The following is a 25,388-nucleotide window of genomic DNA, read 5'->3' on the forward strand; positions in this document are numbered from 1 at the left end:
GTGCTGCGCTGGCAGAGGCAGGGTTGCAAGCTGGTAAATAATTGCAAAAGAGCCGGCCGGTAGAGTGGGCGACTCATTTCAGGTACACGCTCCTCTGTTCAACGGGTAACGAGCTTTGCGTAGTAACCCTAATGGATATTACCCTGCCCGCAATGCATATTAAATTATAACCGAGTCTATCCGAACTTCCGCTCTCGTTATGTTCGCATGATGCTTTACGACTCTTGACTCTTGAATTTGCAAACATCATTGGTAAACAGACTGAGTGATAGATGCGAGTGACAGTGGGTTTAAGATTTCTAGTTTCTTCAAAGAAACAACAATTTAGTGTTTAGTCGCGAGGAACAAAACATTGTGACACTTATATCGACATTCAATTTTTATATAACGTCGTATCTTTTTGAATAAATATTTATCTTTATGTGCCCAAAAATTGTCTAAAAGTTTTATATTAAAAATTTCTTTTATACAGAACGATACGTGTCATTATAATTTCTTTTTTAGAGATTTTTTTGTAGTATTCAGATCGGCGCATCGTTATTTGTTGGACGTCAGCGCTTATTCTACAATACGAATGAATGAAAAATACGAAAAATTCGCACTATGTGCATTCGCGGCTATGCGGTATCTGTCCCGGCTAGATCATTCATATCCGCTTTTACGTGCGCAAATGCATTCTCATCTGCGTCTTCGAAAATCTTTGATCTTGCATCGGAAATTTTTCATATATCCGAACTGCATCGTTCGCATTCCGTTTTGCGCATTCGTACCTTGTGCAGTTAATGCACAATGCACTCTCCGGAGGAGGCGAGCGGCGAAACGTTTCTAAAGCGATCGACATTAGTCGCGAAGTCAAAAGTGCCATTCAAGAACGATGGTATGTGCATTAGAAAATGACATTCGACGCGAAAATGCATTGGAGTTAACACGGTCGAGAAATATAAGAACACTTGTGAAATGTTGATGCATGAAATATGTGAAAGCCTACTTTTTGCAGTAGATATCACTTTCATTGACCAGGCGTTATAAATAAAACGGTAATCTTATGATTTTTCTTGAATTTAGGAAACTGGTATACCTTACTGGTATATCTTTGATGAACGAAATAATTATCATATATGCTAATAAATTAATTATCATAAAAATTGAGGGCCTTCATGCAAGAGGGATGTAAGTCGACTTTTTATTACAAAAGAAAGATAAGTAAACTAGTAAGTTACTATATAGGTTTGATAGACAAGCGCATTCAAAAAGCCCATCAAAGGCATTTTTCAAGCTTGACTCTCAGTTTTCTTTGAACAGTCAACAGGTATCAGCAAGATGACGACTATGGATAGCGACGATTATGACTCTGATTTAACTGATTTTTGTAACAAAATAGGGAAAAAACGAATTTTTATAACACATCTTTTTATTTTAGTAATTTGGTTACTATCAAAAGTTACCATCAAAAAGTCATTTTTCTTAAAATAGTTTTTTTTACTTACATCCCTCTTGCATGGAAGCTCTCAATTATTATATATAATTTACAAGGGCTTGACAACTAGCTATCACCAAATGTCCACATAAAATCTTTAATTATGCAATTCAAAATACTTCATATAGCTTCACCCAGGATGCGATTTGTCAGATTTTGCAAATATTCGCTCCAAATAGCTTATCGATCGCAATATCGCATAATCGAGTGCATTAATAGTGTGCATCCGGAGTCATAAAGATATTTTACGTCATATATACCAATTCTTTTTGTTCTTTTCAAGTAATGCAAGCAAATAATTGAATCAATAGTATAATAGTGTAAACGAATAGTTTCTTAAATATTACAGAGAAATTTGATCAAGTGCAAGCTAATCGACTATTTTATACATATACCTATATCGGTTATAAGCAAAGCAATGTTCGGATTTTATATATGAATTTATTGTGGATATATATATTGCGCATTCAAATTATCAAACTTTTCTATTCATACCTATCGCGTCTCGCTCAAACACTTTTCACTAGAAATTTTCCGCCTTTCGCATTACGCGATGTCAGCCCAACGTTATTCAACGAAACCGAGCGAGGGGCGGGAAAAGAAAGTGACCGTAGTGCGAATCCGTGAGAGGGGTAGATAAAGCGTTTCACGCACTACATCACTCCTAATGGAAACAAGAGGGTAACGAAGGATCGTGGGCGCGAGATAGGTTGAAAGTCGGGGCGGAGTGAGGCCGGAGCATTTGATGGCGCGCAACGTAAGTCACTACACTTACGTACGTACCGAGTGCAAAGGTCTCAGCAGCAGACGCTTTCTCTCCTTTACCGCCCTTTCCTTCGACCTTCATCATCACGGTTACGCGCTATTCTTTTTTATTTCCGACGCTGCGTATAAATTACAGAGCGCATCACGAGTTATATCTCGTTGCCGAGATTCTTCTTTACGACTCTTGTTCCACTCTTGTCTGGTCGAGAATATTAGAGAGATGCCACGGGGCATAGGTAGACTACGTATCTTGATGTTTTTTAATTACGAGAGCTACGTTCGCGATAATGTTACACTGATAACTACCTCCGATGTCCAACTTTCTGTCCTTCGCTCGTCGATATCAATTGCGAATATTTAAACGTCTTTCGCTCTTCTACTTTAGCTTTTCTCTCTATTTTTTTTTTGTAATTTTGTGATTTAAAATTTATATCATGGGCGCGGTGCTTTAGATCCTGTATCGCGTTTTTCGCCTTAATATGCAAAAGTATAATCTCGCTCGCTTTAAAAAGGGAAGGAAAACCATACGTCGAAAGAACTCTCTATAGCTTGAGAACGGAAACGTCATCCCTTTACTTTGCTCGCTGGCATGTAAAAAACGCTGCAGATTTAAATGATAAGAAGAAGGGTCGTTTTTCAACGATGCGGAAATTTCGCCTAAGGCTTAATGCCCATCCTGTGAATACACCTGTCATCGCGTGTGTTTTCTTCAATAAAGCAGAATTTCTGTTTTTAATACGATACTTCATGTTGCATGTAAAATATTTTTTTTCTCCACGAATTACTAATTGTCATTCTTGATTTATAAAAGTTTACACTTTTATTCGTTATTACAGAAGCATGTGCGAAAAAAAAACAAGAAAAAGTCACTTTTATTTTCCTCTATATCTTTTAATTTATAGTTTTTAACCTATGTTATTATTCTTCAATTCACAAGTGTATGATAACATCTTCACGTATATTATGTATATAATTTTTTGCACGCTATTAGAAAGCATGAATTAGGATATATTTCAGAATTGTGATACATCGAATGTTCTTTGATATGTTTGTCTTTGCATTTTATCACTTTTTCAAGCAAAACTTACTTTCTATAATGAGATGGTTAATACAAAGCAGCCTTATCTCCGTCTAAAGAATTCATCATCTCGTCGCGCTATCAAACAAGCGAAGTTCTCGATAAACGCGAAAACATTTAGACGTCCAGCAAGTCGGCCGTAATATCCGCCGCTTTACCATCCCCGCCGTCCCTGATGGCCACCGTTGCTTACGCTTCGACGGGCAAAGCCAAGGGATGATTTTTCCGTTTTCTCGTTGCGCGGCAGTGGGAGCGGCGCGGTAGATGAGTCCGTCGTGGAGTTGTTTGAAACCCGCGCGACGGCGGGGATGGCGGGAGAGCTGCGCCGGAGATACAACAACGCGACGGCGGTGGATCGGAGGGGTGTAGATCGCGCGAGCGCGCGCGCGTGGGGGTAGATCTTGCGCCGTCCACTCCAGCTGGCAGCATCCCTTGCGGCACCCCTCTAGCTGGCAACCCTCTCCAGCACTCGGCAGTCACTCGCGCGGTTCGCAACCCGCGGGGTCCGCTCCCTCTTTCGGGACTGCCAGTGCGTTCCTCGGCACTCGGCGCGAACGGTCACGTTGTCGTCGGTTTCCTGACTGACATTCGATAATCAAATCCCGTCCTTCTCTCTCAGATCGTAGTTACGCTTTTGACAGATCTGATAAATCGTGGATCTTCAATTTTTAGCACTTTTTTAACATGGTAACATTTGCTCTTGAAGTGAAATTTCTTGTTGAATCGTTCAATCTCGGTCCATAGGTAGGAAATAATTTTCTCATCTTTTCGACTTCTTCAGACAAATAAAATTTATTTGTAAAAATTCTAATAAACATTTCGTGGTCAATCCAATATGATATGCGCTCTTGTTTCGCGGTTTACACGAATTCAGAAATCATCCCTGTTTCTTTTTCACAGCTAAGTGGAGTTATTGTATATCGAGACAGATTGAAGCGTAACGAAGCGAGGAAATAATAAGTGGAAAGAAAAGTTTCATCGTGACCGCAAAATGTTGCTTCTCTCGTGACGTTTTCTCAATAGGACTCCGACTGTTATTTTTAATCAACGAGCTCATACGCTTCACGTTACGGGATTATTAAACACGAGACTTGCAGATGTATAACATTGATACTTATAATATAAATAGTATTCGCCCCGTTTTCCTATTATTAGACGGCGTATATACAACAAGATATTACCTCCACGCGTACCAATCTCGACCATCGCGGGCTGGTACCCACCCGTACACTTAATCGCCTAATCGCGAACGAGGAACTTCGTTCAATAAGGATGCATAATGCTTGTTGTTGTATCGCATGGCAGTCACGAGATATCGAGCCAATCGTGCCAGTCAAAGTGTAATATAAAGCAGTCAATCGAGATTACATCACTAACTGTAATTTCACAATTGTGATTACATCTTTAAAAAATCCTATTTTTATTTTCCTTAATTGTGCCATCAAAAAGTGTTAGGCGTACAATAGCAGACCGCTTTGAATATAATGACGAATGCGATAAAATCATTGCAAACTTATGTTCGGATTAGTTCACAGTGACAAGTGTAAACGCGAGAGGCAATTATGTAAATGCAGTCGTCGTAATTGCATGCAAGCAGCGTTGAAAGACGAACCGCCTGTTCGAGGCCACGCTAGATTTATCCGTCACGTGGCATTTTTCGATTGCCGCTGGCTTTTCTCTTCGTTCGAACTCGAAACTCGGAGAAACTTTTAAATTCCACTTCTCTCGAAAGACTTCGACGTGTCTAAACAAAATCAATAGATCATCTGATAGATTTACTTTATCGTCGTTTCTTTATTGCTATTGTCATAGCTTAAATCGAACATGATGAATTTGTTGAAATGTTATAATTTTTGACAACTTTCTCTTGCGACCTTGCTTGTGTTAAAATATCGAAAAAATCAAGGAAAGATAATAATTCTATTTTTTTTAATGGTTAACTCAATTTACTCTTTTATCCTATTTCAATCAACCGATCCTAAAATTAGATCTTCCATTTGCGAGATTGATTGAAACAGAGCTTCCACAATTAACTTTATTCACCTTCGACCAGTAAATTCCCATTCGAAACTGATCCCTCTCTCATTGGAACTTTTTCCACGAAGTGATCAGTCGAATCGTGCTCGCGAGACGATCAAATCGACGCGAGAATCGCAAAGTGTCGATTACTGTAATTGTTGAATGTGGCTGATCGTTGTGGTAAGAACTGGAGAACGGCTGTCAACCTGGAGTGCCAGTGCGGATCACGTGTGGCGCCCGTCTTCATGGGGATGGGCTTTAACGAGAAGAAACTGAGGAGATTACGAAGATTGCGGCTCTTCGGCCGCGCCAAGGTCTACCTCACAGTCCACTGGCCGCAATTGGTGGGTGTATCATAAACTACTTTTCTCCTTTTGTATGATTTGTGATTTTATTTCCATATTTTCTATCTTATTTCCAATAATAGCGATTCGAGGATTAAGCTTTGCATGATTCTTCTTATTACTTTTTATTATTAAAATCTTAATACCCCAGTAATTAAACAAAATACTATAATTTTTTATAGATTTTTTTGAAGCTAGTAAATACATTATAGGTACAAAAATATTCTACGCAATTGTAATCAACGAGACAAAAAAGTCATAAATAATAAATTGTTGTGTTAATCGAAATTAAGTGAAAACGAATCAATTCAATGAGAATTCTATGATGATTTGAGTGGTTCTACCCGTGAAAGAGCGAGATCAGAACACGAGATTCTACGACGCGAATCACGTAGAGTGCGCTCATCTTCGAAAGAATGAGCCTTAACGATAACAACCAAGACAATGGCAGTTGCTTGACCCGCTGAACTTATTTTTATCTTCCGCCCGGCTAAGTACTAACGATTTTCAACCCGTGGATACGGCGTTCTCACCATTCGACACAGATTATTTTGCTCTCGACATAGTTTCCATTATGTGAACCATATTTTTATATTTTAAATAACGATGAACTCGTCGCGATATAATTAAATATCAATCAAATGAAATCATTCTGATCCAATTATAGACGTTTCTGCATTAGTCTGATGCATACACTTCGGGTTAAGATTTATATGTGCTTTAAATAAATATTACGTATTTTACTTTATTTCACTCTACTTAAGAGATATTCCTGTTAACGCTGTCACGTTTGAGAATCGCGACGATAATCCTCGAGAAGCTGACGACGATTAATTTCATCTGGCTACCCCTGATTTTATCTTCGAACAGTGCTCGTCAGTGATTCGCTTCGCTGATCTTCGAACAGTGATCCCGCTCGTCAATTGTGGCAATTAAAAGCACTCCAAGGTCGCCATTCGTTTCGCATCTTCCCGCGTTACACGTTTAATTTGATTTAATTAGCAGTGCCCAACACCGATTTTAAAAACTATCGCAATGCCGACTTTAACAGATTCGTGATTACCCCGAAGAGCACTATCTGTCCTTCGAGAATTCGTTAAATGCTGGTTTTCGACGCAATTCTGTATGCAAATCTCATAGTTATCACCGCGCAATCGGAATGCATAAGGTCCTCCGCTCTCCTAAAGGCGCAAACATCTTCGTGCTTTTCTTCTGAATCTCACTACTGCATGCGAACGAACGAGCATGTCTTTATTCTACATTACGATAATGCATATTAAGATCCAGAAGTATCAAATACATAAGATACTGAAAGGAATTCTAGAGGAGCAAAGTCCACATTTCAGATAAGCAACGTTTAAGCGGAGAACTGTCACAATTTTAGAATAAAATATGTGGATATTAAAATATATTTTAATGCTAGAGAAAGAGAGAGAAAGAGATTGCACGTGTTTCTTTTTATAGATAAAATACTAGGTAATATTTAAAACACATCGATAGCGCTAAGTAATATTAGTAACGCGTAATCTGGACCGTCAGTATTTCGTGCATTTCTCGACGCAGCTCTCGGGCAGTCCACGCCATCCGGATGTTCAGATTATCCGAGTTCTTGTACAATGTGGTACCTTCCTGGAATGGTACTCGGGTTATCTACGGATAGTTCCGGCTAACCTTGTCGGGATTGTCGGACCGCGTAAATGCTTGCCGCATAGGCATTGGTCAAAAGGCATTCTTCGCGGTTTGCCGATTCATACGCGTGCACTAATAAACGAACTCTCTAATCTCAATTTGATTCAGTCACCTAAAATTGATTTGATGACGGCGATAACTACGTTCATGTTTGCACGCGCCGAATCCTCGGCACGATGATATAACAATTGTAATAAAATAGTAATTATCGCGGCGCGAATATTTCCCTCGAATATATTAAGTGATGTAATTGCGATTCCGTATTTGATTAAAATTCCAGCAGCACTCTGGCTGGCGTTTGCTGTAAATTGAGCGAAAAGTTACAAGCAAAACCGTGCCGCTGGTTGTTTCTCGCGCCGCGAATAAATCGCCCTTTGACGTTTGATATAGAAAATTATACCGACACTCCTTTTGTACGGTTGCAACGTATACCTATGTGTTTGATTTACACCCGGATTCCGCGAGATGCGCGAATCCCACCTGTTCCGTCGCGAACTTATTCGAGGCAACAACCACGGGTAACGATCGCACGTACAACCTACAAATTTTGATAGACGTTTAAGTAGTGTTACGCAGATACATGAATCATGCTAGGGCTCACAAATTTGCTCGAGTCGTTAATTCTTGCCTGGTCAATTCTTAATCATGACTTCCGTTTTCTGTTACTCGCATTTTACAATATAAATTCGATCATATTTAGATTTAAATCGATTTATATTTAATTTTATTTATTTTATTGCAAACTTTAATAACGTCTAAATAATTTTTTTCTAGACAATGGCAATGTTCCGAAAGCATGTTGCGAATAACAAATTTTATTTTATTTATTTTAACAAATTTATTTTTAGAAAGACATAGTAGTACAATTCTTTACTTTATGTATTTATAAAGTAAGAACTATAATTATATTATCTATTAATTCAAGTAATTAAAGTTTAGAATTGAATTTATTTCACTGAAGAGTTAAACAAACTTGATTAATTACGTATTAATGTAAATCATACAATTATGGTTACTCCAAGGAGAATAAATATATAATTTTATTTTTAATTATCTTTCTCACTAATCATGAATAACAAATTATTGACGAATTAATCGTTCGCCACTATTTTAATCACGCCTCCGACACATCGAAGAATTGCGCCGCGGCGCAACATCTTGAAGCGCAGCCGAGCAATTCGGTGGCATCTCGAGCTCCAAGTACAACTGCACTTTACACCGCGGAAATGTTGAGGCGCTCCTTGTTACGTTTCCGCTCCGATTCATTGCAATCAGCGGGCCGCGTCTATGGAAGCGGAGAGGAAATATAAAACGCCGCTGTTGCAAATCGTCGCCAGCCCGAAATTGTAAAAGTGCTTGCGCATATATAGTGGTTCTTTTTAATCAGAAGTTATATCTCAAAATATATTCTTTCAGAAATGAACGTTTCCTCGAAAGTCCAGCAAATTAAAAGGCTTGACGAGATAATCTTTATAATTTAAAAGAAGAGAGGTAACTTTATATACCTATTACGCAAAATTTATTTGCAATATAACTTGAGTTTAGACGTTAATATAATCCTGCGTTCGTAAATTATTCTAACTGAGCTTTCTCTATGCTGTCTCTAAGTGTTTTATTTACTACTGTATTTCAATACCGCGCCGTTATTTACAGCGGAATTGCGAGACATTTTCTGTAATACCCGACTCCATCTCGTTTTCAAGATACCATTGACATCCAACGGAGCTAATAACGCACATCTATCTAACAATAAGTGCAAAGCATTTGCGAATCTACGTCTGCCGCAACTCTTCCTTCTCAATCGCATAAATAGTACAGCTCTTCGCGATTCATCCCTTTCCTTTCTCTTCCTCGTCGCCGATCCTTCTTCGACTCCGCGTGTTCGGTTGTCACGTTTACATGCGACCGTCTCTCGACATCGTGGTATCAAGATCGACTGCCATTATAGTCTGACCCAGTTTTTCTTCAATTTACCCCGCTCGTCGCGGTATGCGTCATACTTACCTACTTATCTACGTGTGTGTGTATGTGTCCGTATACACATCCACTAGCCTTCGAAACCACTTTGCACACGAGCAGTTTCGTCGTCCCGTCCAATTTCTACGATACGTCTTCGCTGCGTTTTCCCCAGCTCGTTTTCATCCTTCCGCGTGCCCGAAGCGGATACGTTCCTCGGCACGAAAGGGATTCCCAGGCATTCATGCGAATTTCAATTTATTCGGGTACGCTTCGCGTCCTCTTCCCAGATGATGAGGGAAGAGCGCTTTTGACGACGATGACGGCGAGATTAATGAAACGATCCGCCTGCGCGTGACATTTAAGAGTCGATTACTTCAACATCGATCTTCGCTAGATTTACTTGGATGTTCTCTAGCCAGGTCGTTCTCCAACTAGATTAGAATCGCATAATGTCATTTCAATATGAACAAAGAGGTATCTAAAGCGATTATAAACGTCGAAGGAATCTAAAAATCAAGATAGTCAATTTTCGCTGTTTTTGTACAATTGGAAATGCATTTTTGCTAACCAAGAAGTGCATGTTGAAAGCTGAGAACATTTTATGTCAGTGACACAGTTTCGCGAAAAGTGGATCGCTACGCTTTTGTCGCTTTCGCCGATATTCAATAAACAAGCTGCGCCTCGATTTCGATCTTGGCGACGGCAGCCGTTACAATTATTAACAATCGTTTACGAGCGTCGCGTATAACTCACGGCGCGCGAACGGTGAAGTGGTTACCCTAGAAAACGAGGAGACCGAGATCGTGTAAATCCAGCAGTGTAACGACGCTAGTGCAGGTTCGGCAAACGGGGAAGAGAATAGATACCCGCCGTACGCGGTCGAGCGCAGCTTACCTCGGTTATAATGGATCTCATTACTTTTATCGCTCGGACATACATCTACCCGAACTCCGAAATTACCTTCTTCCGTCGCTTCCTCTTCCAGCTTCGATCCCGCTTACGCTCCAATCTACATGCAAAAATTCCGGATGAGGCAGGCGCGCATCCTTCCACGGCCATCTCGAACGGCCATCTGCGTCCCCTAATTTTTCGTTAAAATTGCGCGCGATAAGACGTATATATTGAACCTTTACGGACATTGACCCTTTATAAAATTTTTCAAGAAATACACTTTCGACTTGTTTCTTCACTTCTCATGAATGACATTTAGGTAACTTCTTCAGGAAATCGACGATGTGTCGAACTTCAACTAAATCTTTTTCAGTTATCTGTTTGTCTATTTTTCTTGTATAAATTTTTTCTAGGCTCACTGCTGTGATTTAGTCTGTCTCGATTTCCGAAAATTTTTCCACATGGGCCGATATATCTATATCGCAAATAACAATGCGATATGCGCGCGTCCCCGGATTACTTAATGATCCGCTTAATAGGCCGATTATGAGAAATTATAGAATTACGCACGGATGCACGGGCCGATATGAATCGTGATCGTCGTCGCGCACGAAATTACGTAACGCGAAACCACAGCCGATGGCGCCAGTTTGCCTTTGCATCGCATTAGCGAAACGCGGCGAGTGCATTGTAAATAAAATCGTACGCTGCGTTGCATCGCGCAAATCCCGATAAACATCGAACGCGTTGTCGCGCTACTCGCAGCCAACCAAACTTTTGAAACTCGGCTCAAAACGTGCTTGCAGAGCTAGATCCGGAAACGAAATTACGGTTTGTGTTGAGGGATTCTGATATATCAAATGCATATCGTGCATGTGAATCCAGCAAAATTAGCTTTGATATTGCATTGGTCTCTCGGTCTAATCTTTCCTAATCCAATTTTGAGTAGAATATAAAATATCTCGATTATACACTGCGTGAACGCATAAAAATACACTCAACAATAAATTGTATGACGAAAAACAATCTTTTGACTAAAACTTGGCAGTTATTTACTTAGGTTGAAATCATGCGAGATAAATTGGCGTTCTCTCAAAATTAAGAAAGATCTCACGACGATATGAATGTAGCCGCGTAACAAGAGAAACGACGCCGCGACGGAATGTTTCAAGTGCTTGGTATAGCGCGTTGCAAAATAGTAACGCGTCCGTCTGTGCTTTAATTGCACGAGAGACTTAACACACTCTGCAACTGCGCACACACCCGATTGTACCGGGGATGTTGGATATTACCGGTATATACCTCGGTCGTATATCGAAATTACACGATTACTCGTGTCGCCGCGAGCCAAGAGCGTCTTGATTAAAGCGTTTTGCATAACAATGCTATTGGCCGCGGCAGCCCGAGCGGCAGCCGGAGCGGAGTTGCCCAGCAGGACCGTAAATATGATCGTTTTTAATAAAAGCGACTAATTTAACGCGCCGCTGAACTACCGCTAGAAAAAGGGATGCCGCTGATTGCGTTATTGTCGGATCTTCCCTTCCCACCTCTCTCTCTCTCCCTTTCTCTCGCGCCTTTTTAGAAAGGAGCTTTCTGGCACATGTTTATTTTATAAATCGAATCGCTACAAAAAGAAGATCGCGGTAAAATCGAGAAGTCCGCTCCCGTAATCCCGAAAACGTAGGTACGCGCACGGACCTCCTGCTGTTTACGTTAGAATAAAATCTGTAAATAAGGGCGACGAGAACATTGTAGGTTTATAGAAGCGTATACACGTGTACGGTCGTGTACCGTAAATGAATTTGTGTGTCTCTATATTCACGTTACATGGATTAAGTTCTACATACGCAATATCGTCTGCTCGTGCGCTCGTTTCGCTGATATACAAATACAGAGATTGCGATATGGAAATCGCGCGCTGCGATATCGCACCTCTACCTCCGATTAGCTCGTCTTTCTCTGCGATATTTATTTCTAAAATAATCAATTGGCGCGCAACAGTCGCATGAGGGAACATGCGCCTTTGTAGGCACGCAAGAGTTTGCGCGCGAAACGCGCTTTGGGAGTAATTCGCATGCCCGACAGGTACGAAAAGCGTTTAAGATCGTTCCGGGGCCTTCCGAAGCTAAGTAGTAGGTGCTTTTGCATATAACCGCGCGCACGCGAGATGTACATTATCCATAGATCCGTGCGCGCGAAACGAGGAAGGAAGGATCTCGGAAACAGCATTTAGCCAGAGAAGTACGAGCCAAGTTTATCCAGGTAAGCTGCTCGTGTCTCGTGGTGCCATTGAAAATCTAGGGTATTCTATCTATTAGTGTTTTACGTAGCATTTCTTCCTGTCAATTACCTACATCCCCTAAATGCTGTAAAAAAGTTATGTAGAAAAAGATGTTTTGCCGATGTATATTTAATCGTCTTATCATTCAAAAATATTTTTGCTACGTGCAAGAATAAATTAGAAGATATTAAAGCGAAAAGTAACGTAAGAAATTCGACGTTATTTATTAGTTAGAATAAGAAACTTAAATAAAAAATGTTAAATACTGTCGAAGTATACGTATGTAATTTGCAATGTTACAGTCTATAAATGCTTTTGTCATTTCACTTCTCGTTAATTGCGTGCATTTGATGTATTTGACGTAACGTATCTAGTGATATCATCAATATTTATTATGAAATGTGATGTGCCCGCGACATATTCTGTTGCCTTCGAAATGAAGGCCGCGCGGGATATTCGATGGTATCGGTGCATTTTCAGAAAAGTGCATTCAATTATGCATTCAACGTGATTTTCTAGAGTCAGTTCGGCCGGAAAAATTAATTACAGATTGATATGTCGCGCACAATGATATTTCGTACTGATTGATTCGTGTATTTAATTAAAATTGTACCGCGGTACAAACGGTGGGCCTAAATGAATGGAAGGGGTAGCCGATAATTTATCGGTAGCCCCGTATGCGAACCGCGAAACAGTCGATATTCATTGAATCATTCACCGCGATGACGCTTCGGGCGGAACAAATTTCCGGGTCGGGCAAACGTGGCTATTGGCTGTACATCGCGCGGCCGGTGCCATTAATTGAAATCTCAATCTGTACAAATAAGACTATAATTACAATAGTTGCGAGGGAAAGATATTTACGTCGAAATTTATAGTCATCTGTAGCATTAGATAATTTTGATGACAACCTCTTTCTGTTCTTTAACTGTGGAATGGATCATCACTCATCCCCATAGCCTTTTATCCGCTATTTAATTGTCGTGATCCTGCTTCGTTTCGCGAACGAAAGGCAAATCTCAAAGTTCATCGCGAGCCGTTAAAGGTTAAACAATACATCAATAGGATGGAAATGAGCGGCGCGTTACTCGCATCGAGATCGAACTACCGTCGTAGTTCGACGGGCTCTACAACGCGATGAACTCTGCCGGCAAACAGTATTTACGTGACCGCAAATTTCGCCGTCGAATGGGAAATGACGTACGGCGATGCGCTCTCTCACCGGGTCGTTAGCGACCTCTTGTTTCCGGAACGGCGCGAAACAATTGCCTCGTCCGTTCCACACGTCGTGTATCGTTCAATTAAAGGTCCATTTCGCTCTCTCGTGTCAAATGCCATCTCGTAGTAACCGAGTTCCGTTCTATCCGGCTCGTGTTACGGCATCGCGCGGCGACCGGCTCGCCCGGTTGCGGATCACAAACTTTTGACGTTAAACCTCGAAAGCGATCGCGCGTCGAATACAAACGTCCCACGCGCGGCCGAGAGTGAGATTTTTCTAATCGAAGTTCGTCGCCGCTCAACTGGAGTACATGAAATACGAATCTGCGAAAACTTCTATTTTTGTTTGCTCAAGACCACATTTTTCCCTTTTATTGTTAGGCGACAAAGCTTTCGTATAGCGACTCAATGTTGGCTTGAACAGTTAAATCCCATTAGCGATTATCTTGCGAATAAATAAAATGAAAAAAAATTCTCGAGAAGTTTTATCTTTAATAATCTTTATATTTGCCTTTCAAATATTCATATAAACTAGCAATTCTAATTTTCTTTATTTAGCGCATTTTTTAAATTATAACGGTATTATAATTGTAAAAATGTGTTATTTATATCGTCTACATTCATTAACTATGTCTAACAATCTGAATTGTAATCCAGAACGTTCGTTTAACATTTATAATGGATTTTGGATAGAATTCCTCATCGCAGTATCAGAACATCGGATACATATCAAAATTTTACGTTAGCAGACTATACAATAGCAGTTTTTCCCCATAATATTCGCATCAAATAACGCGCGTTTAAATGTTGCTTGATTTTCAATCTTTGACACGTTGTTCTGCATGCATTTTGAATGAAATTTATGCCCGATTTATCTCGAATGACGAAAACCGAAAATACGAGGACAAAGTTTGATCGGAACTACATGCAGGGACGTACATTTTCATTACTGCAATTGCCTTTATAGAGCACTGTGTAAATGACACACACACACTCATATATATGTATATGTATACATTGCATTATTTGAAATGTAACTTGAAAAATGTCAGTTGCTATTGCATACCAGCGTTTCAAAAGCTTCGCAAATATTCGCTACTTTTTACTGAGAAGCGTATCAAATGCAATAGTATAATAAATCTCGATTTATTTGCTTTCAATCACGCTATGAGTAATAGAAATTTTACGTTATTTATCGTACGTCTCAGGTATTTTAGATATAAAAATTTAAAAGTAATTCTGAAATTCAGTCTCATCGAATTAAATTTTGCAATAAACTAAGTGTTAGAAAAATATCTAGTGTAACAACAGTTGAACAAAGTAATACTTCAAGTTAAAATATTTTTTTGTTATGATTTTAAGTCAAATTTTGAAAAACTAGATGAACCGAAATTATAAAGTAAGCGATTTACTCTATGATACTCGTTTTCGTGCAATAGGATTAGATATCAATCGTACAACTTAATCGCTCTTGCGCCATTGTCAATGCCGAATGTTCGAATGCTGGTCGACGACACTTCGCCATCGCGGGTAATTCGATCGAGAGCCGGTACGGTTCGTCGGTACGCCGCCGGTCAATGTCCAAATATATTCGGGCTCGAGTGGTCAACTCATCGAAACCGCCGACTGGTTGCTCGGCATACCGCTGTCCCTGTACTCCGGACTCGCTATATCTGCGATGGTATTTGCATGTTGCACCATATTTCACTCGACACGCCATTTAATTGGTTTTTAATATAATAAATAAACGTTGACTAAATAAAGGCCGACAGAAATATCGGGTGAGAAAGTTGGAGTAAACAAACTTGTATCTGTCTATCAAAAAAGTTATCTAGGTCACGCAAAGAATCTTCCAAATGTACGAGTCATTCTTTCCCTTCATGACGACAATCGACTATCGTTTACATCATCTCACAGATACTTGACGTCTTAAGAACTTTTCTTTTCTTAAGTCATTGATAATCATTGACAAAATGCAAAAGCTACACGGATTTACAAATTACTTAAAACTCCATAACGAAATGTATTTCGAAATTCTGACAGCTTGGCCGATCAAATGACGGCTGACAAGATTCTCGATGGTCCCCGCCAGTTGAAGATCAAAGATAATCAGCGACTACCGCGACGTTTCTCCCGGAAGCCGTTTTTACCACGGCTGCAAAAGGGTCTGTTTGACTTTCGTCTTTCTATACGCTCTCTCGAGCGCCATGAAGTGGCGAAGAGGTCGGAGGAAAAGTGGAAAAACGAGAGAGAAGACTGCTTGCCTGCCAAGTTTCTGAGTGCACCACTCGCTGCGGCACGACTTCACCCCGATGGAGAATTTATCGTTTTCGATGACGCGGCCGATTCGACGACGTTGCATACATTTTTGTTTGTTCGAGACATTACTATATTCAATATAAGTTTTAATCGCAATACGTTGCGAAAGTCTTGCTTTCTCAGGAAAAATCGGTTAATTTTAGCAAACTTTTGTACGGCATTCTCGAATCGTTCAGATCTTTCTCTATTCAGAAATTTCAGGAAGCATACACAAGCAAGAAAAGATTAAAAAACTGTTTAATTAATGTATATAAAATAAAATTGTAAAGGTTACACACACACATACAAATGCGCATATGTGGGTGCACATAAAAGTAAAACTGCATGTTGTATCATTAAGAACATAAGAAATTATAAAATAAATAAACAAATTTATTTTATATAAGTGTAAATTAATAAACTTGTATGCGACTTTTTCCTATGCGCAAAATCAAAGATTCCGTAATCGCGTTAAACATCAATAAACCAGAAGAAATCACCGAACGTGCTCTACCCTTTAACTCGATATCACCGATATTCCCGATGTCTGTCCGTGAAAGGGTACCGATAGTTCGATGAAAGTTAATCGAAGCAACGTCCCTCGGATTTTACATGCGCCGACAAGCTTAACGAATCGATGCGGTAATCAAATAGACTCGTCCTAGCGGAAATCATTGGGAAATTCACAGACGTATTTTTCCGCGTCTGCTTCTCCGATGTCTTTCCGCCTCGCAATCGGCCGATCGTGGACGCTTTGCGATCAGACTACGAAGCGTTATCAAGTTAACGGAGAGCGATAAAAAAAATCACGGATATTTCCGGTAGCGTCGCGTGATCGTTTCCATAGCTGTGAATTGATTGCTCGGTGACACGCACGAATTCCAAAGCAAAAATACCGCAATGCGGCTAGCTGACAACAATAATATTATTGCGTTTCGGTACTTGGTAGCGGTCGTCGTTTGATCGATAGTCAGGGTAGCAGATCGTCACGCGAGCTTTCATTCCGTTGTATGAACGCATTCTCATCACTCTTTCGTCATCGTGCATTACTAAATTAAGATTGTACGCTTTGCAATTAATGAAAATATTAAGAAATTGGAAATGTTCAATGTCTAAAGTGCTTGATATGTGTAACCGTCCGTCTTCGACAATTAGACGGGCCGTTATTCCATCGTTATGCGTACATTTATTTTATCTTGTACTTTACGATCGTCTTTACAGCTCGTAATTCATTTGCATGACAATTAATCACGGCTTACATAGCAATCCTTAAATCTCGTTCGTCAGTGGACTGCAAAATCTTTAACTCTATCCTCGAAAAGAGCTCTTCGAGGTGCCAAGCTCCAAACGAATTTCCGCTTGAAGACCAGCCGTTAATTCAAGGGAGTGTCTTTGACATTTTCCTTTGCTCTTTATCAACACACGGTGTTTCCAAGAAAGTCTTTTTCTTCCTCTCACCGGCGATTGCAATTCGCTGCAAACTCAGTTTCGGACACAGTCGTCGCAATCTCGACACGCCTTTCAGCGATTCTTTTCACTCGCCAAAGAGGCTCTTCACAAACTCTCATTTGATGATCTTCACGGTGATTCGCGCGTAAAATGCTAACTGAGCGGAGCTTTGTCGTATAACCGATAATTCCGATAACGTTATTATTCGCGGTTTGAAAGCTAATCCCTTCGCTAATTTCTTCGATTAAAATAACTCCATCCGGTGTGATGTCAAAAATAACAGCAGCGCTATTGCTCGTATTTCATCACTATTTCTGTACGAATCTATATTTTGTGTATAGGATCAAGTCGAATCGGTCCATTTCCTTCGAAAATACGCAGTCACGCACACATGCGCGGAGTCTTTTGATGCGGATGACATACGAATTGGCTTGGCTTTGCCGGTAGTTTCCTGCTTTGAGATGTCCGATTCAAAACCGACATATGCAGACCGCTCTCGGTGTATTTCCGGATAATTTTGATTACTCGGCGTGTATACTTAAGCCATACATGTACACATACACACGCACTGTCTACATGCATTTATATATTTTTACGTATAGGTCCTATATAATCTCATTTTCCGTGGATGTAGAACTTTTGAGTGGCTTACGTTATAAGTGATCTCGCGCGTAAATCACCGCTACTTAATATTACGGTTTTTAAAGTCTCGTTAATAAGTGACAAAATGTTAAAATAATAAATACGCTCTTTACCCTTGCTACACTTTACTTTTTATGCAGTTTTCTCCGTGCTCTTAATATTTATAGACGCGATCACTTTCGTCATTCGCCATCAGCGTGAGAGAAGATTCGCTCCTATAGATGCAAGTATCTCCGAAGATAGTCTCTTTAATCGAAATCTTCGTACTTTTCGCTTCTCCATCGGGACCCCCTCTCTCGCTCGTTAATTGCCACTTCCAATTTCATCTAATTACTTTTCGCGAGTTCCTCGTGTCCTACCTCAGCACATCCCCTTTTCGATCCGTTATCATCGTCAATGCGAACTTTTACGAGACGGACGGTAATAGCGTATCTCGGAGAAATTAGCATTATCGCTCTTGTTTAACGAGTACACGATACGAAAACTACGGTTTTTCGTTTACAGATCGTTTCAGATTATAAAAAAAGTATTTTTAGGAAAGTAAAGAAATGTTTGGACTTATGTACGACAATGATAATATTAAATTAAATTATAAAACAAAAGAAATCTAGATCCGCGTAAGTACATCAATATTGTACAATTCTTTGCATACTTTTACGATTTTTTATTTTAAGAAATGACAGAAAACTACTCCAATCTGGTTTCCACTGACTCGTGTAAGCTAACAGCATTATCGTCTTGGCGCTAAATTGATTATCCCAAAGAACACATAGTCGCGTTGACGTTACCGTGACATCGCGTAAACTATCGATGATATAAAATTATGTGAGCGGTGGCGTACAGAAGCGGCGACATTGAGAGGCGACAGATAGTTGCGAGAGCTTCCGATTTCCATCTCTACGCACGGTTGTGATAACCCGTCTGGACACAGTTCTTCTGATGATAAAATAACTTCGACACAACAACGACTTAGATTACGCCTGTGTTATCCTCGGTGTCACTATAATACATATACGTATATTCGTGTTTCCGTTAACCGAAATTACGTGATAACGCCGAAACAATCTTTAATTTTTTTCCGAGCCTCGCGTTTCTCGCCTGTTAAATTTCTCTAACAAGAAAGCTACAGGACGTCGCTCTAGAAGATACTATATACCATTAGATATTTTCCTCTAATGAAATCCGAGATGTAATCGCTGCGGAGGCGTCTCTTTAAATCCGAAAATAGATTTATTTGCAATATAAGTGCAAAATTCAAAATAAAAATTTTGTAAAAATTTTTATAATAAAATATTGCTCGCATTACATTTTCCGAGATTTCACGGCGTCAGACACTGTTTAGAGACTGAGTTCGTCGCACGTAAAATATTCGGCATGAGAGATCGCGAGCTCAGCGGCGTGTCTTAATCCGCGTTGCACGATAAAGTTTCGCGACATGGAATTAAAGTAAAATGCGAAGTGTCTATCCGCGGGTGTCGTTGCAGGGTGGCGCGCGTCGTTCTAGGTCGCGGTGGAACGCAAGGCAGCGCGCGGATGTATCCATTACCCCGAGTATTTTCTTGGGGAAATTCGTTTTCCTGCACCTGCAAACCGGGATACATGGCCCCGGTCCGTGACTCGCGCGGGAACGGAGCGGGCCGTCTGAAGAAGGGGTTAGTCGGGCGGAAGACAGCGAGGGGAATGGGAAACGACTCGCAACGGAGCCTCTCTTTAGTGGCTCGTAATTCAACGAGAGCTTTTCTCGAATTCTCCGGCAGCTCGAGGCTGTGCCGGGGATACAAATTTTGCACGCACATTTCCATGGAAACGACTACCGTCGAGGCGCGGCGGATGAAAAGGGAATAGGAAGTTGACATCGTTGAGACGATACGGCGGATGGCGGATTCTGAAAAGCGAGCGGCCGAAAAGTACGAGCGTTAAGCTTCCGATCGGACCACTCAATCCCCGTTTTGCTCGAAAATTACATGTAATATCGCACCGTGTCAGGAAAAAGAAAGAGGTATCATATAAAAACGCGTACATTTTTCGCGTTTAAAAGAGAAATTACTTCATATTGATTGACACTTTAAAAGATATGCAGAGAATGTCACAAAATCGCATCGATAAGCAGAGAATGTTTATTTACCACGAGCGTTCGATGTGATGATTCTTTCAGGCGAGCAACATGCAGTTTGCCAAATCGAGGTCGGCGAGTATCCGCAAAACGTCGAAGGTTAATAGCAAAACTATGTTCTCGCATTGTTATGAAAATCGGCGCGCGAGTGACGCCTATTATTGTTGGGGTTGCATATAGCACACAATGCCTAGGTTTCGACATTTCCATACGGAGCAGCCTACACAGTCCAAGTTTCTGACAGGTATTTCCGTCTGGACCAATGCCTGGCCGACGGAGGTGTCTCGTTGAGAATCGATCGACAATGCGCGCCTGCCATTCACTTTGATATTTTACCGAATAGCTTGGGCCGAAGTTGTATATATCGCTTCTTATTTGTCAGTATGATAACATACATTTGAATGCGATGTTTCTAATATTCATATAAGTGGCAGAATCACGTGCGTCTTAATTCCTCACATCGCGTATATTTTTTATGTACATGTATAATGACATATACATGTACCAATTAAGATTATACAATATAATTTAAATTATGTTTACTTTTGCAATAATTTGCGTTGAAAAATTGTCTTTATAAATCGGTATTAATTCGTAATATTGATCGTAAAGTAGTTCTCTTAAGAATTAAATTTGCAGGATTCGTGCCATTTTCTAAAATGCTGAGTAATCTTGAAATAAATAATCGATTTCTAAATATTATTCTTTCTTTTATCTTCATCTCGAAAAATGCCCGACTCATAGAAGGTTTGGCGCCAGCTACATTGTAGTAGTTTGACAGTTATTTCGACACGTGTCTTGATAAATACATACCGAATGAATATTCTCTTCTTTTCTCTCTCCAGAATTATCAAAAAATCCACTCTTTAATATTTTTAATAACGGTAATTGTCAAAAGACTACCAAGAAACTAATAAACACTACTTTTCACAAAGAACAAATTTGCGTCGTAAATTTTTGTAACATAGTATTTGAAAATTACATGTAAGGAGAAAGAGAAAGAGAGAAAAGTTTGTAAAATATACGTAACAATGTTTAGTTGAAAGTTTGCCAAGAAGTTTGATTCTTTACTCGCTGTCTAGAAATGTTTGTTTTATTACATTCTATTTGATTTATATATTTGTTGGACGAAATGAACTATTGTCATCATCTATATGTGGTCGAGTAAACATCTCGTCGTCGATGTAACGGAGTGGAAAGTAGCGAGTGTGTGATGAACATTCACCTTCTCACTTTTGCCCTCCCATCGCGGGGGTTAGCGACCCAGGTACATTTATTCATGAGACTGTCCACTCTCTGATATCAGTGCCGGCAGCTAAGAACCGTGTGTGCTTTCATTAAAACATGACACTCGCGAAACGTACTTTGTGATTGGAAAAAAAACACGTCGGAAACTTTTAGCCGTAACGAGACTGGGAAGAAAAAAGGCATCAGAAAAGATTGCCAGTGAACATACAAGATATTTGAAAAAGCTACGCGAATAATGGGAAAGCGAAATAAAAATGCATGATATATTAGAACTAAAAAATTAATACGGAAAAAAACAACATTTCACAAACGAAATGTTTGACGGAGGTACATAAGAAGCTTCGCAGGAGCACTGTCTTTAAATGGAGAATAAGGTATCCATTCTATGTTTCGATTTTCCTTCAGTCAATCTCGAATAAATACAAGACAAACGGATGGACCTATTTATCCTCGCTCTCGATGTCCGTTTACTTTTGTTTGCTTTGTTAATATTAAATTAGCGAAATGTTCTACGTCAGCCGAACGTGTATATATTTTCTGATGGCAGCGTTACCAGAATTTCTATACATGTGGTATGTTTATTCAGGAATATGCAGTTTCGCACAACGCAATTTTGCCACAGACGTAATTACCACACTCGCTAAAGGTACCGGGAGTCCGACGCAATGGAAATGGGTTCACGGAACAGGTCAAAAGTTTTGTTACTTCTAATATGCGAGAGACGCTCAGGTTTTTCTGCTTAGAATTACATTAATTCACCAAGTTCCCGATCCAGCAGCCCGGTTGTTAATTTCATGCAAACGTTTTACATACAAGTAAAATCATAATATCTCGAAGAGATACCGAGAGACTGAACAACACCGAAATTAGAATAGAATAATAATATGAAAGAAGAGAGTTCAATTGAACAGTGCATAAAAGAAGAAAAAGTTATTTCACGACTTCTTTAAATAACTTTGCACTGATATGTTATGTATTTATATTACTACATTATACATATGCCAATTATAAGTTATATTCACTATGTACAATTTAAAAATTAATTCAAACAGAATAAATCACATTTACTTCGCCAGTCAAATAATAAACAGCAATGGAAATATTAATCGACTCTACTGGTCAATTATAATTGTCAAGACAATACGACCATGATTTGGTACGATTATCAAGACGCTTTTTTAACCAAAGATTCCTTATAAACTGATGTAATCTTTGATACTTATATATAAGCATCTCATTTAAATAATTAAATTTATTGCGGAAAATATTACCTCACCTTGGCTGAATAAATTTAATTATTTAAATGAGAATAATGAGATGCTTATATATAAGTATCAAAGAATCAATTTATAAGGACCAAATATTTGGTTAAAAAAACGTCTTGACGATAATCGTACCAAATCATGGTCGTATTGTCTTGACAATTATAATTGGCCAGTAGAGTCAATTAATATTTCTATTGCTAAAAATTAATTGTTAAAATTATTAATTGTTATTATTGTTCCCGTGATTTCGGATACAGATTTAGCAAAAATCGATATTATTGAACAGAAAAGCCGAAAATTTCTATCTCTCACCTCCCCTTTCTCTCTCTGCTTCTTTGGATATTGCAACTTACTAGCGCAATGTTTTTCCGTTACCAACGCAGTTCTACGACGTGCCAGCTTGGCACGTTTGTCCCGCGGGAAACTCGGGACGAAGTAATCTCGGGCTGGCAGGTAATATCGCGTGATAACGAGCCTTTGTGGTCCTTTAGGCACGTAGTTTTGAGCATTCAGTCCAGAAATTCGATCGAGCGTCCACAGTACTGTTCCTGATTTACATTAACGATGGCAACGGCGCGGCAACGACGACGACGGCGACGGCTGTCGTGTCCACATGGATCGTACGTACATCGACTGTTACAAACTACCTATATCGTGAATGCATATCTCGATTGTGTCCCGCCAATATTCCAACCGCCTCGACTAAGTCTCTCTGTCGGACGGGCCTTTGATTGTACGCACGTACAAAGATTAAACTTGAGGAAACTTGTGTAGGCGGCCGAGTGGAAGCGATTTACATTAATAAGTGCGTTCGGCGACTTTTAATAGCGCGGCGCACCACCGTGCGATGATCGAATAAGTGAGCCGTAAGTGATGTAACTCGATTCTTGCGCCGACGAGTTGCGAGAGACGCGTCATTTAATGGGCTGGTTAAGAAAACATGTAAATCTTCGTAAAAAGAAATAAACTAAGAAATTTAATAGAATGAATAAATAATAGAAATATCGAGAGAGAGAGAGAGAGAGAGAGGGGGGAGAGATTAATTATAAGCATAGAAAACTATAACTTTGAATACTATAGCTATATATTTAATACATCATAAGCCATGCTGTTTTTCCCAATACATTTCTCCCAATATTATATAGTGTCGTTTAAAACTAAACTCAGTGCCGCGCGACAGAGAGTACGCGAGGATAAACCGAGCGGGACGGCTAGAACGGGGCTTTGATAGGAAAGAAAAAAACATGAAAAATAATCCGAGTTGTGATCCGACGAGCAACGCTAATCGAAGGAAAATCGATTTTGTTTTTAATTTTGCCTGTCGCAAAAATCAATTCGAATTCAATTCCATATTCCGTACTCGCTAACGATTTGTCCGCCGCCTATACTCGCTGTTTTCGCTGATAATTGTGACGAACGTGAAACTCATCAATCGCGCGGTAACGTAGACACCTTGCAGCTACGCGCGAATCTCGCGAGTTTCGCATGCCACCGAACGTCGCGAGTGAGGACTGTATTCGAATTTTAATGTAAATGGGATTCTCCGCGACAAGGGGTGTAAAAAATGGAAAAAAAACGTACGAGCGCGCGAAGGCGGCCGGAAAAATAATTGGCACGTCCGCAAATAATTGCGCACCTGCCTCCTCGTTCCGCTTTTAATTGGATTACGAAGATATCGGCGATTCAAATCTCGTAGCGTGGAAAGCGTGTATTCAAGAATAAAAAATATATTTCGTTATGATGACGTGTATATAAACTATAAATTTCTCTCTCTCTCTCTCTCTCTTTTTTTCTTTCGGATGACAAATTTTGCGTTGCAAACAGTGCATAAGCGGTGTCTCACAAACGTCCTCGCGTCGATTACATGCAGACTGATGCAATCCGCGACGAAGCGTGAGCACAAAGCTAAAGCGGCGCAAGCGATTACGCTGGCAAGCCGGTCGACCGATGTTTTTTCTTTTTTCTCTCGTTTTTTTTTTTTTGTGAACGCGTTACAAAGACGGACGAGACGCTGCGCGCGAAATGCGCCGTTGGCGTTATCCACGCACAATTTCGTCGGCTATACGCGGACCAGAGACGCACGCAAACGTGCGAATATTTGCAGAGTACACAAAGACGCCGCGCGATGTTACAGGCGTCGCACCCACCGCATACGCACACGCTCTCGTACACCCCCACACACACACGTATGTAATTCTCTCCTCTCTTGCCATTTTCGCTCGTTTACTACGGAATGCAATTTCATGCCGACGTGGCACATGGCACACAGCGACACAACATCCCGACAGATTACCGCTTTGTTTGCGCTTCCCGGTACTTCGAAACGCAATAAAGATCTCGGCGCAAGCCGGTCCCTAGCAGAAAGAGGAACCGACAAATTGGGAGGGGGATGCGCAAAACGGCCGATGTAAAAATGCGTTTTTAAGTTGTTGCGTGGTTTGAGGTTTGATGATATCTGATCTCTTGCCTGTATATTGGTTTCTTTTCTTGGCTTTCTTCATAGATTATGATTGAAAATGCGGGTACAATATCTGGATCCGTGAATTAATGATCTTTTCTACATTTATTTTCACCGATAAAATATAAAATGTTCTTACAAAACTTGAAATTGTAGAATATGTTTGTATAATGACATGAATTCGAGTTATTTTA

The 25,388-nt window shown here is 40.1% G+C and overlaps 1 protein-coding gene and 1 long non-coding RNA gene across 23 annotated transcripts in view; one reads left to right on the forward strand and one right to left on the reverse strand.

Annotated features, from left to right (window-relative positions):
- Nucleotides 1-25,388, forward strand: part of Dlg1 (discs large 1) — a 496,300-nt gene that overhangs the window by 332,492 nt on the left and 138,420 nt on the right. Inside the window, exon 1 of one of the 22 annotated variants that reach the window (XM_071773525.1) lies at nucleotides 5,386-5,683. The exons of 20 other annotated variants lie outside the window; for them this stretch is intronic. In XM_071773525.1, coding sequence (XP_071629626.1) covers nucleotides 5,585-5,683 — 99 coding nt within the window. In that variant the 5' untranslated portion in view covers nucleotides 5,386-5,584. Of the gene's footprint in view, nucleotides 1-5,385; nucleotides 5,684-25,388 lie in introns of those variants that run through there. One more of the 22 variants, XM_071773527.1, reaches the window with a different exon arrangement.
- The window catches only part of LOC139810201 (uncharacterized), a 304,062-nt gene that overhangs the window by 268,411 nt on the left and 10,263 nt on the right, over nucleotides 1-25,388 (reverse strand). The gene's annotated exons all lie outside the window — the stretch shown is intronic.

Source organism: Temnothorax longispinosus, chromosome 3, assembly GCF_030848805.1.
Source record: "Temnothorax longispinosus isolate EJ_2023e chromosome 3, Tlon_JGU_v1, whole genome shotgun sequence".
Lineage (NCBI taxonomy): Eukaryota > Metazoa > Arthropoda > Insecta > Hymenoptera > Formicidae > Temnothorax > Temnothorax longispinosus.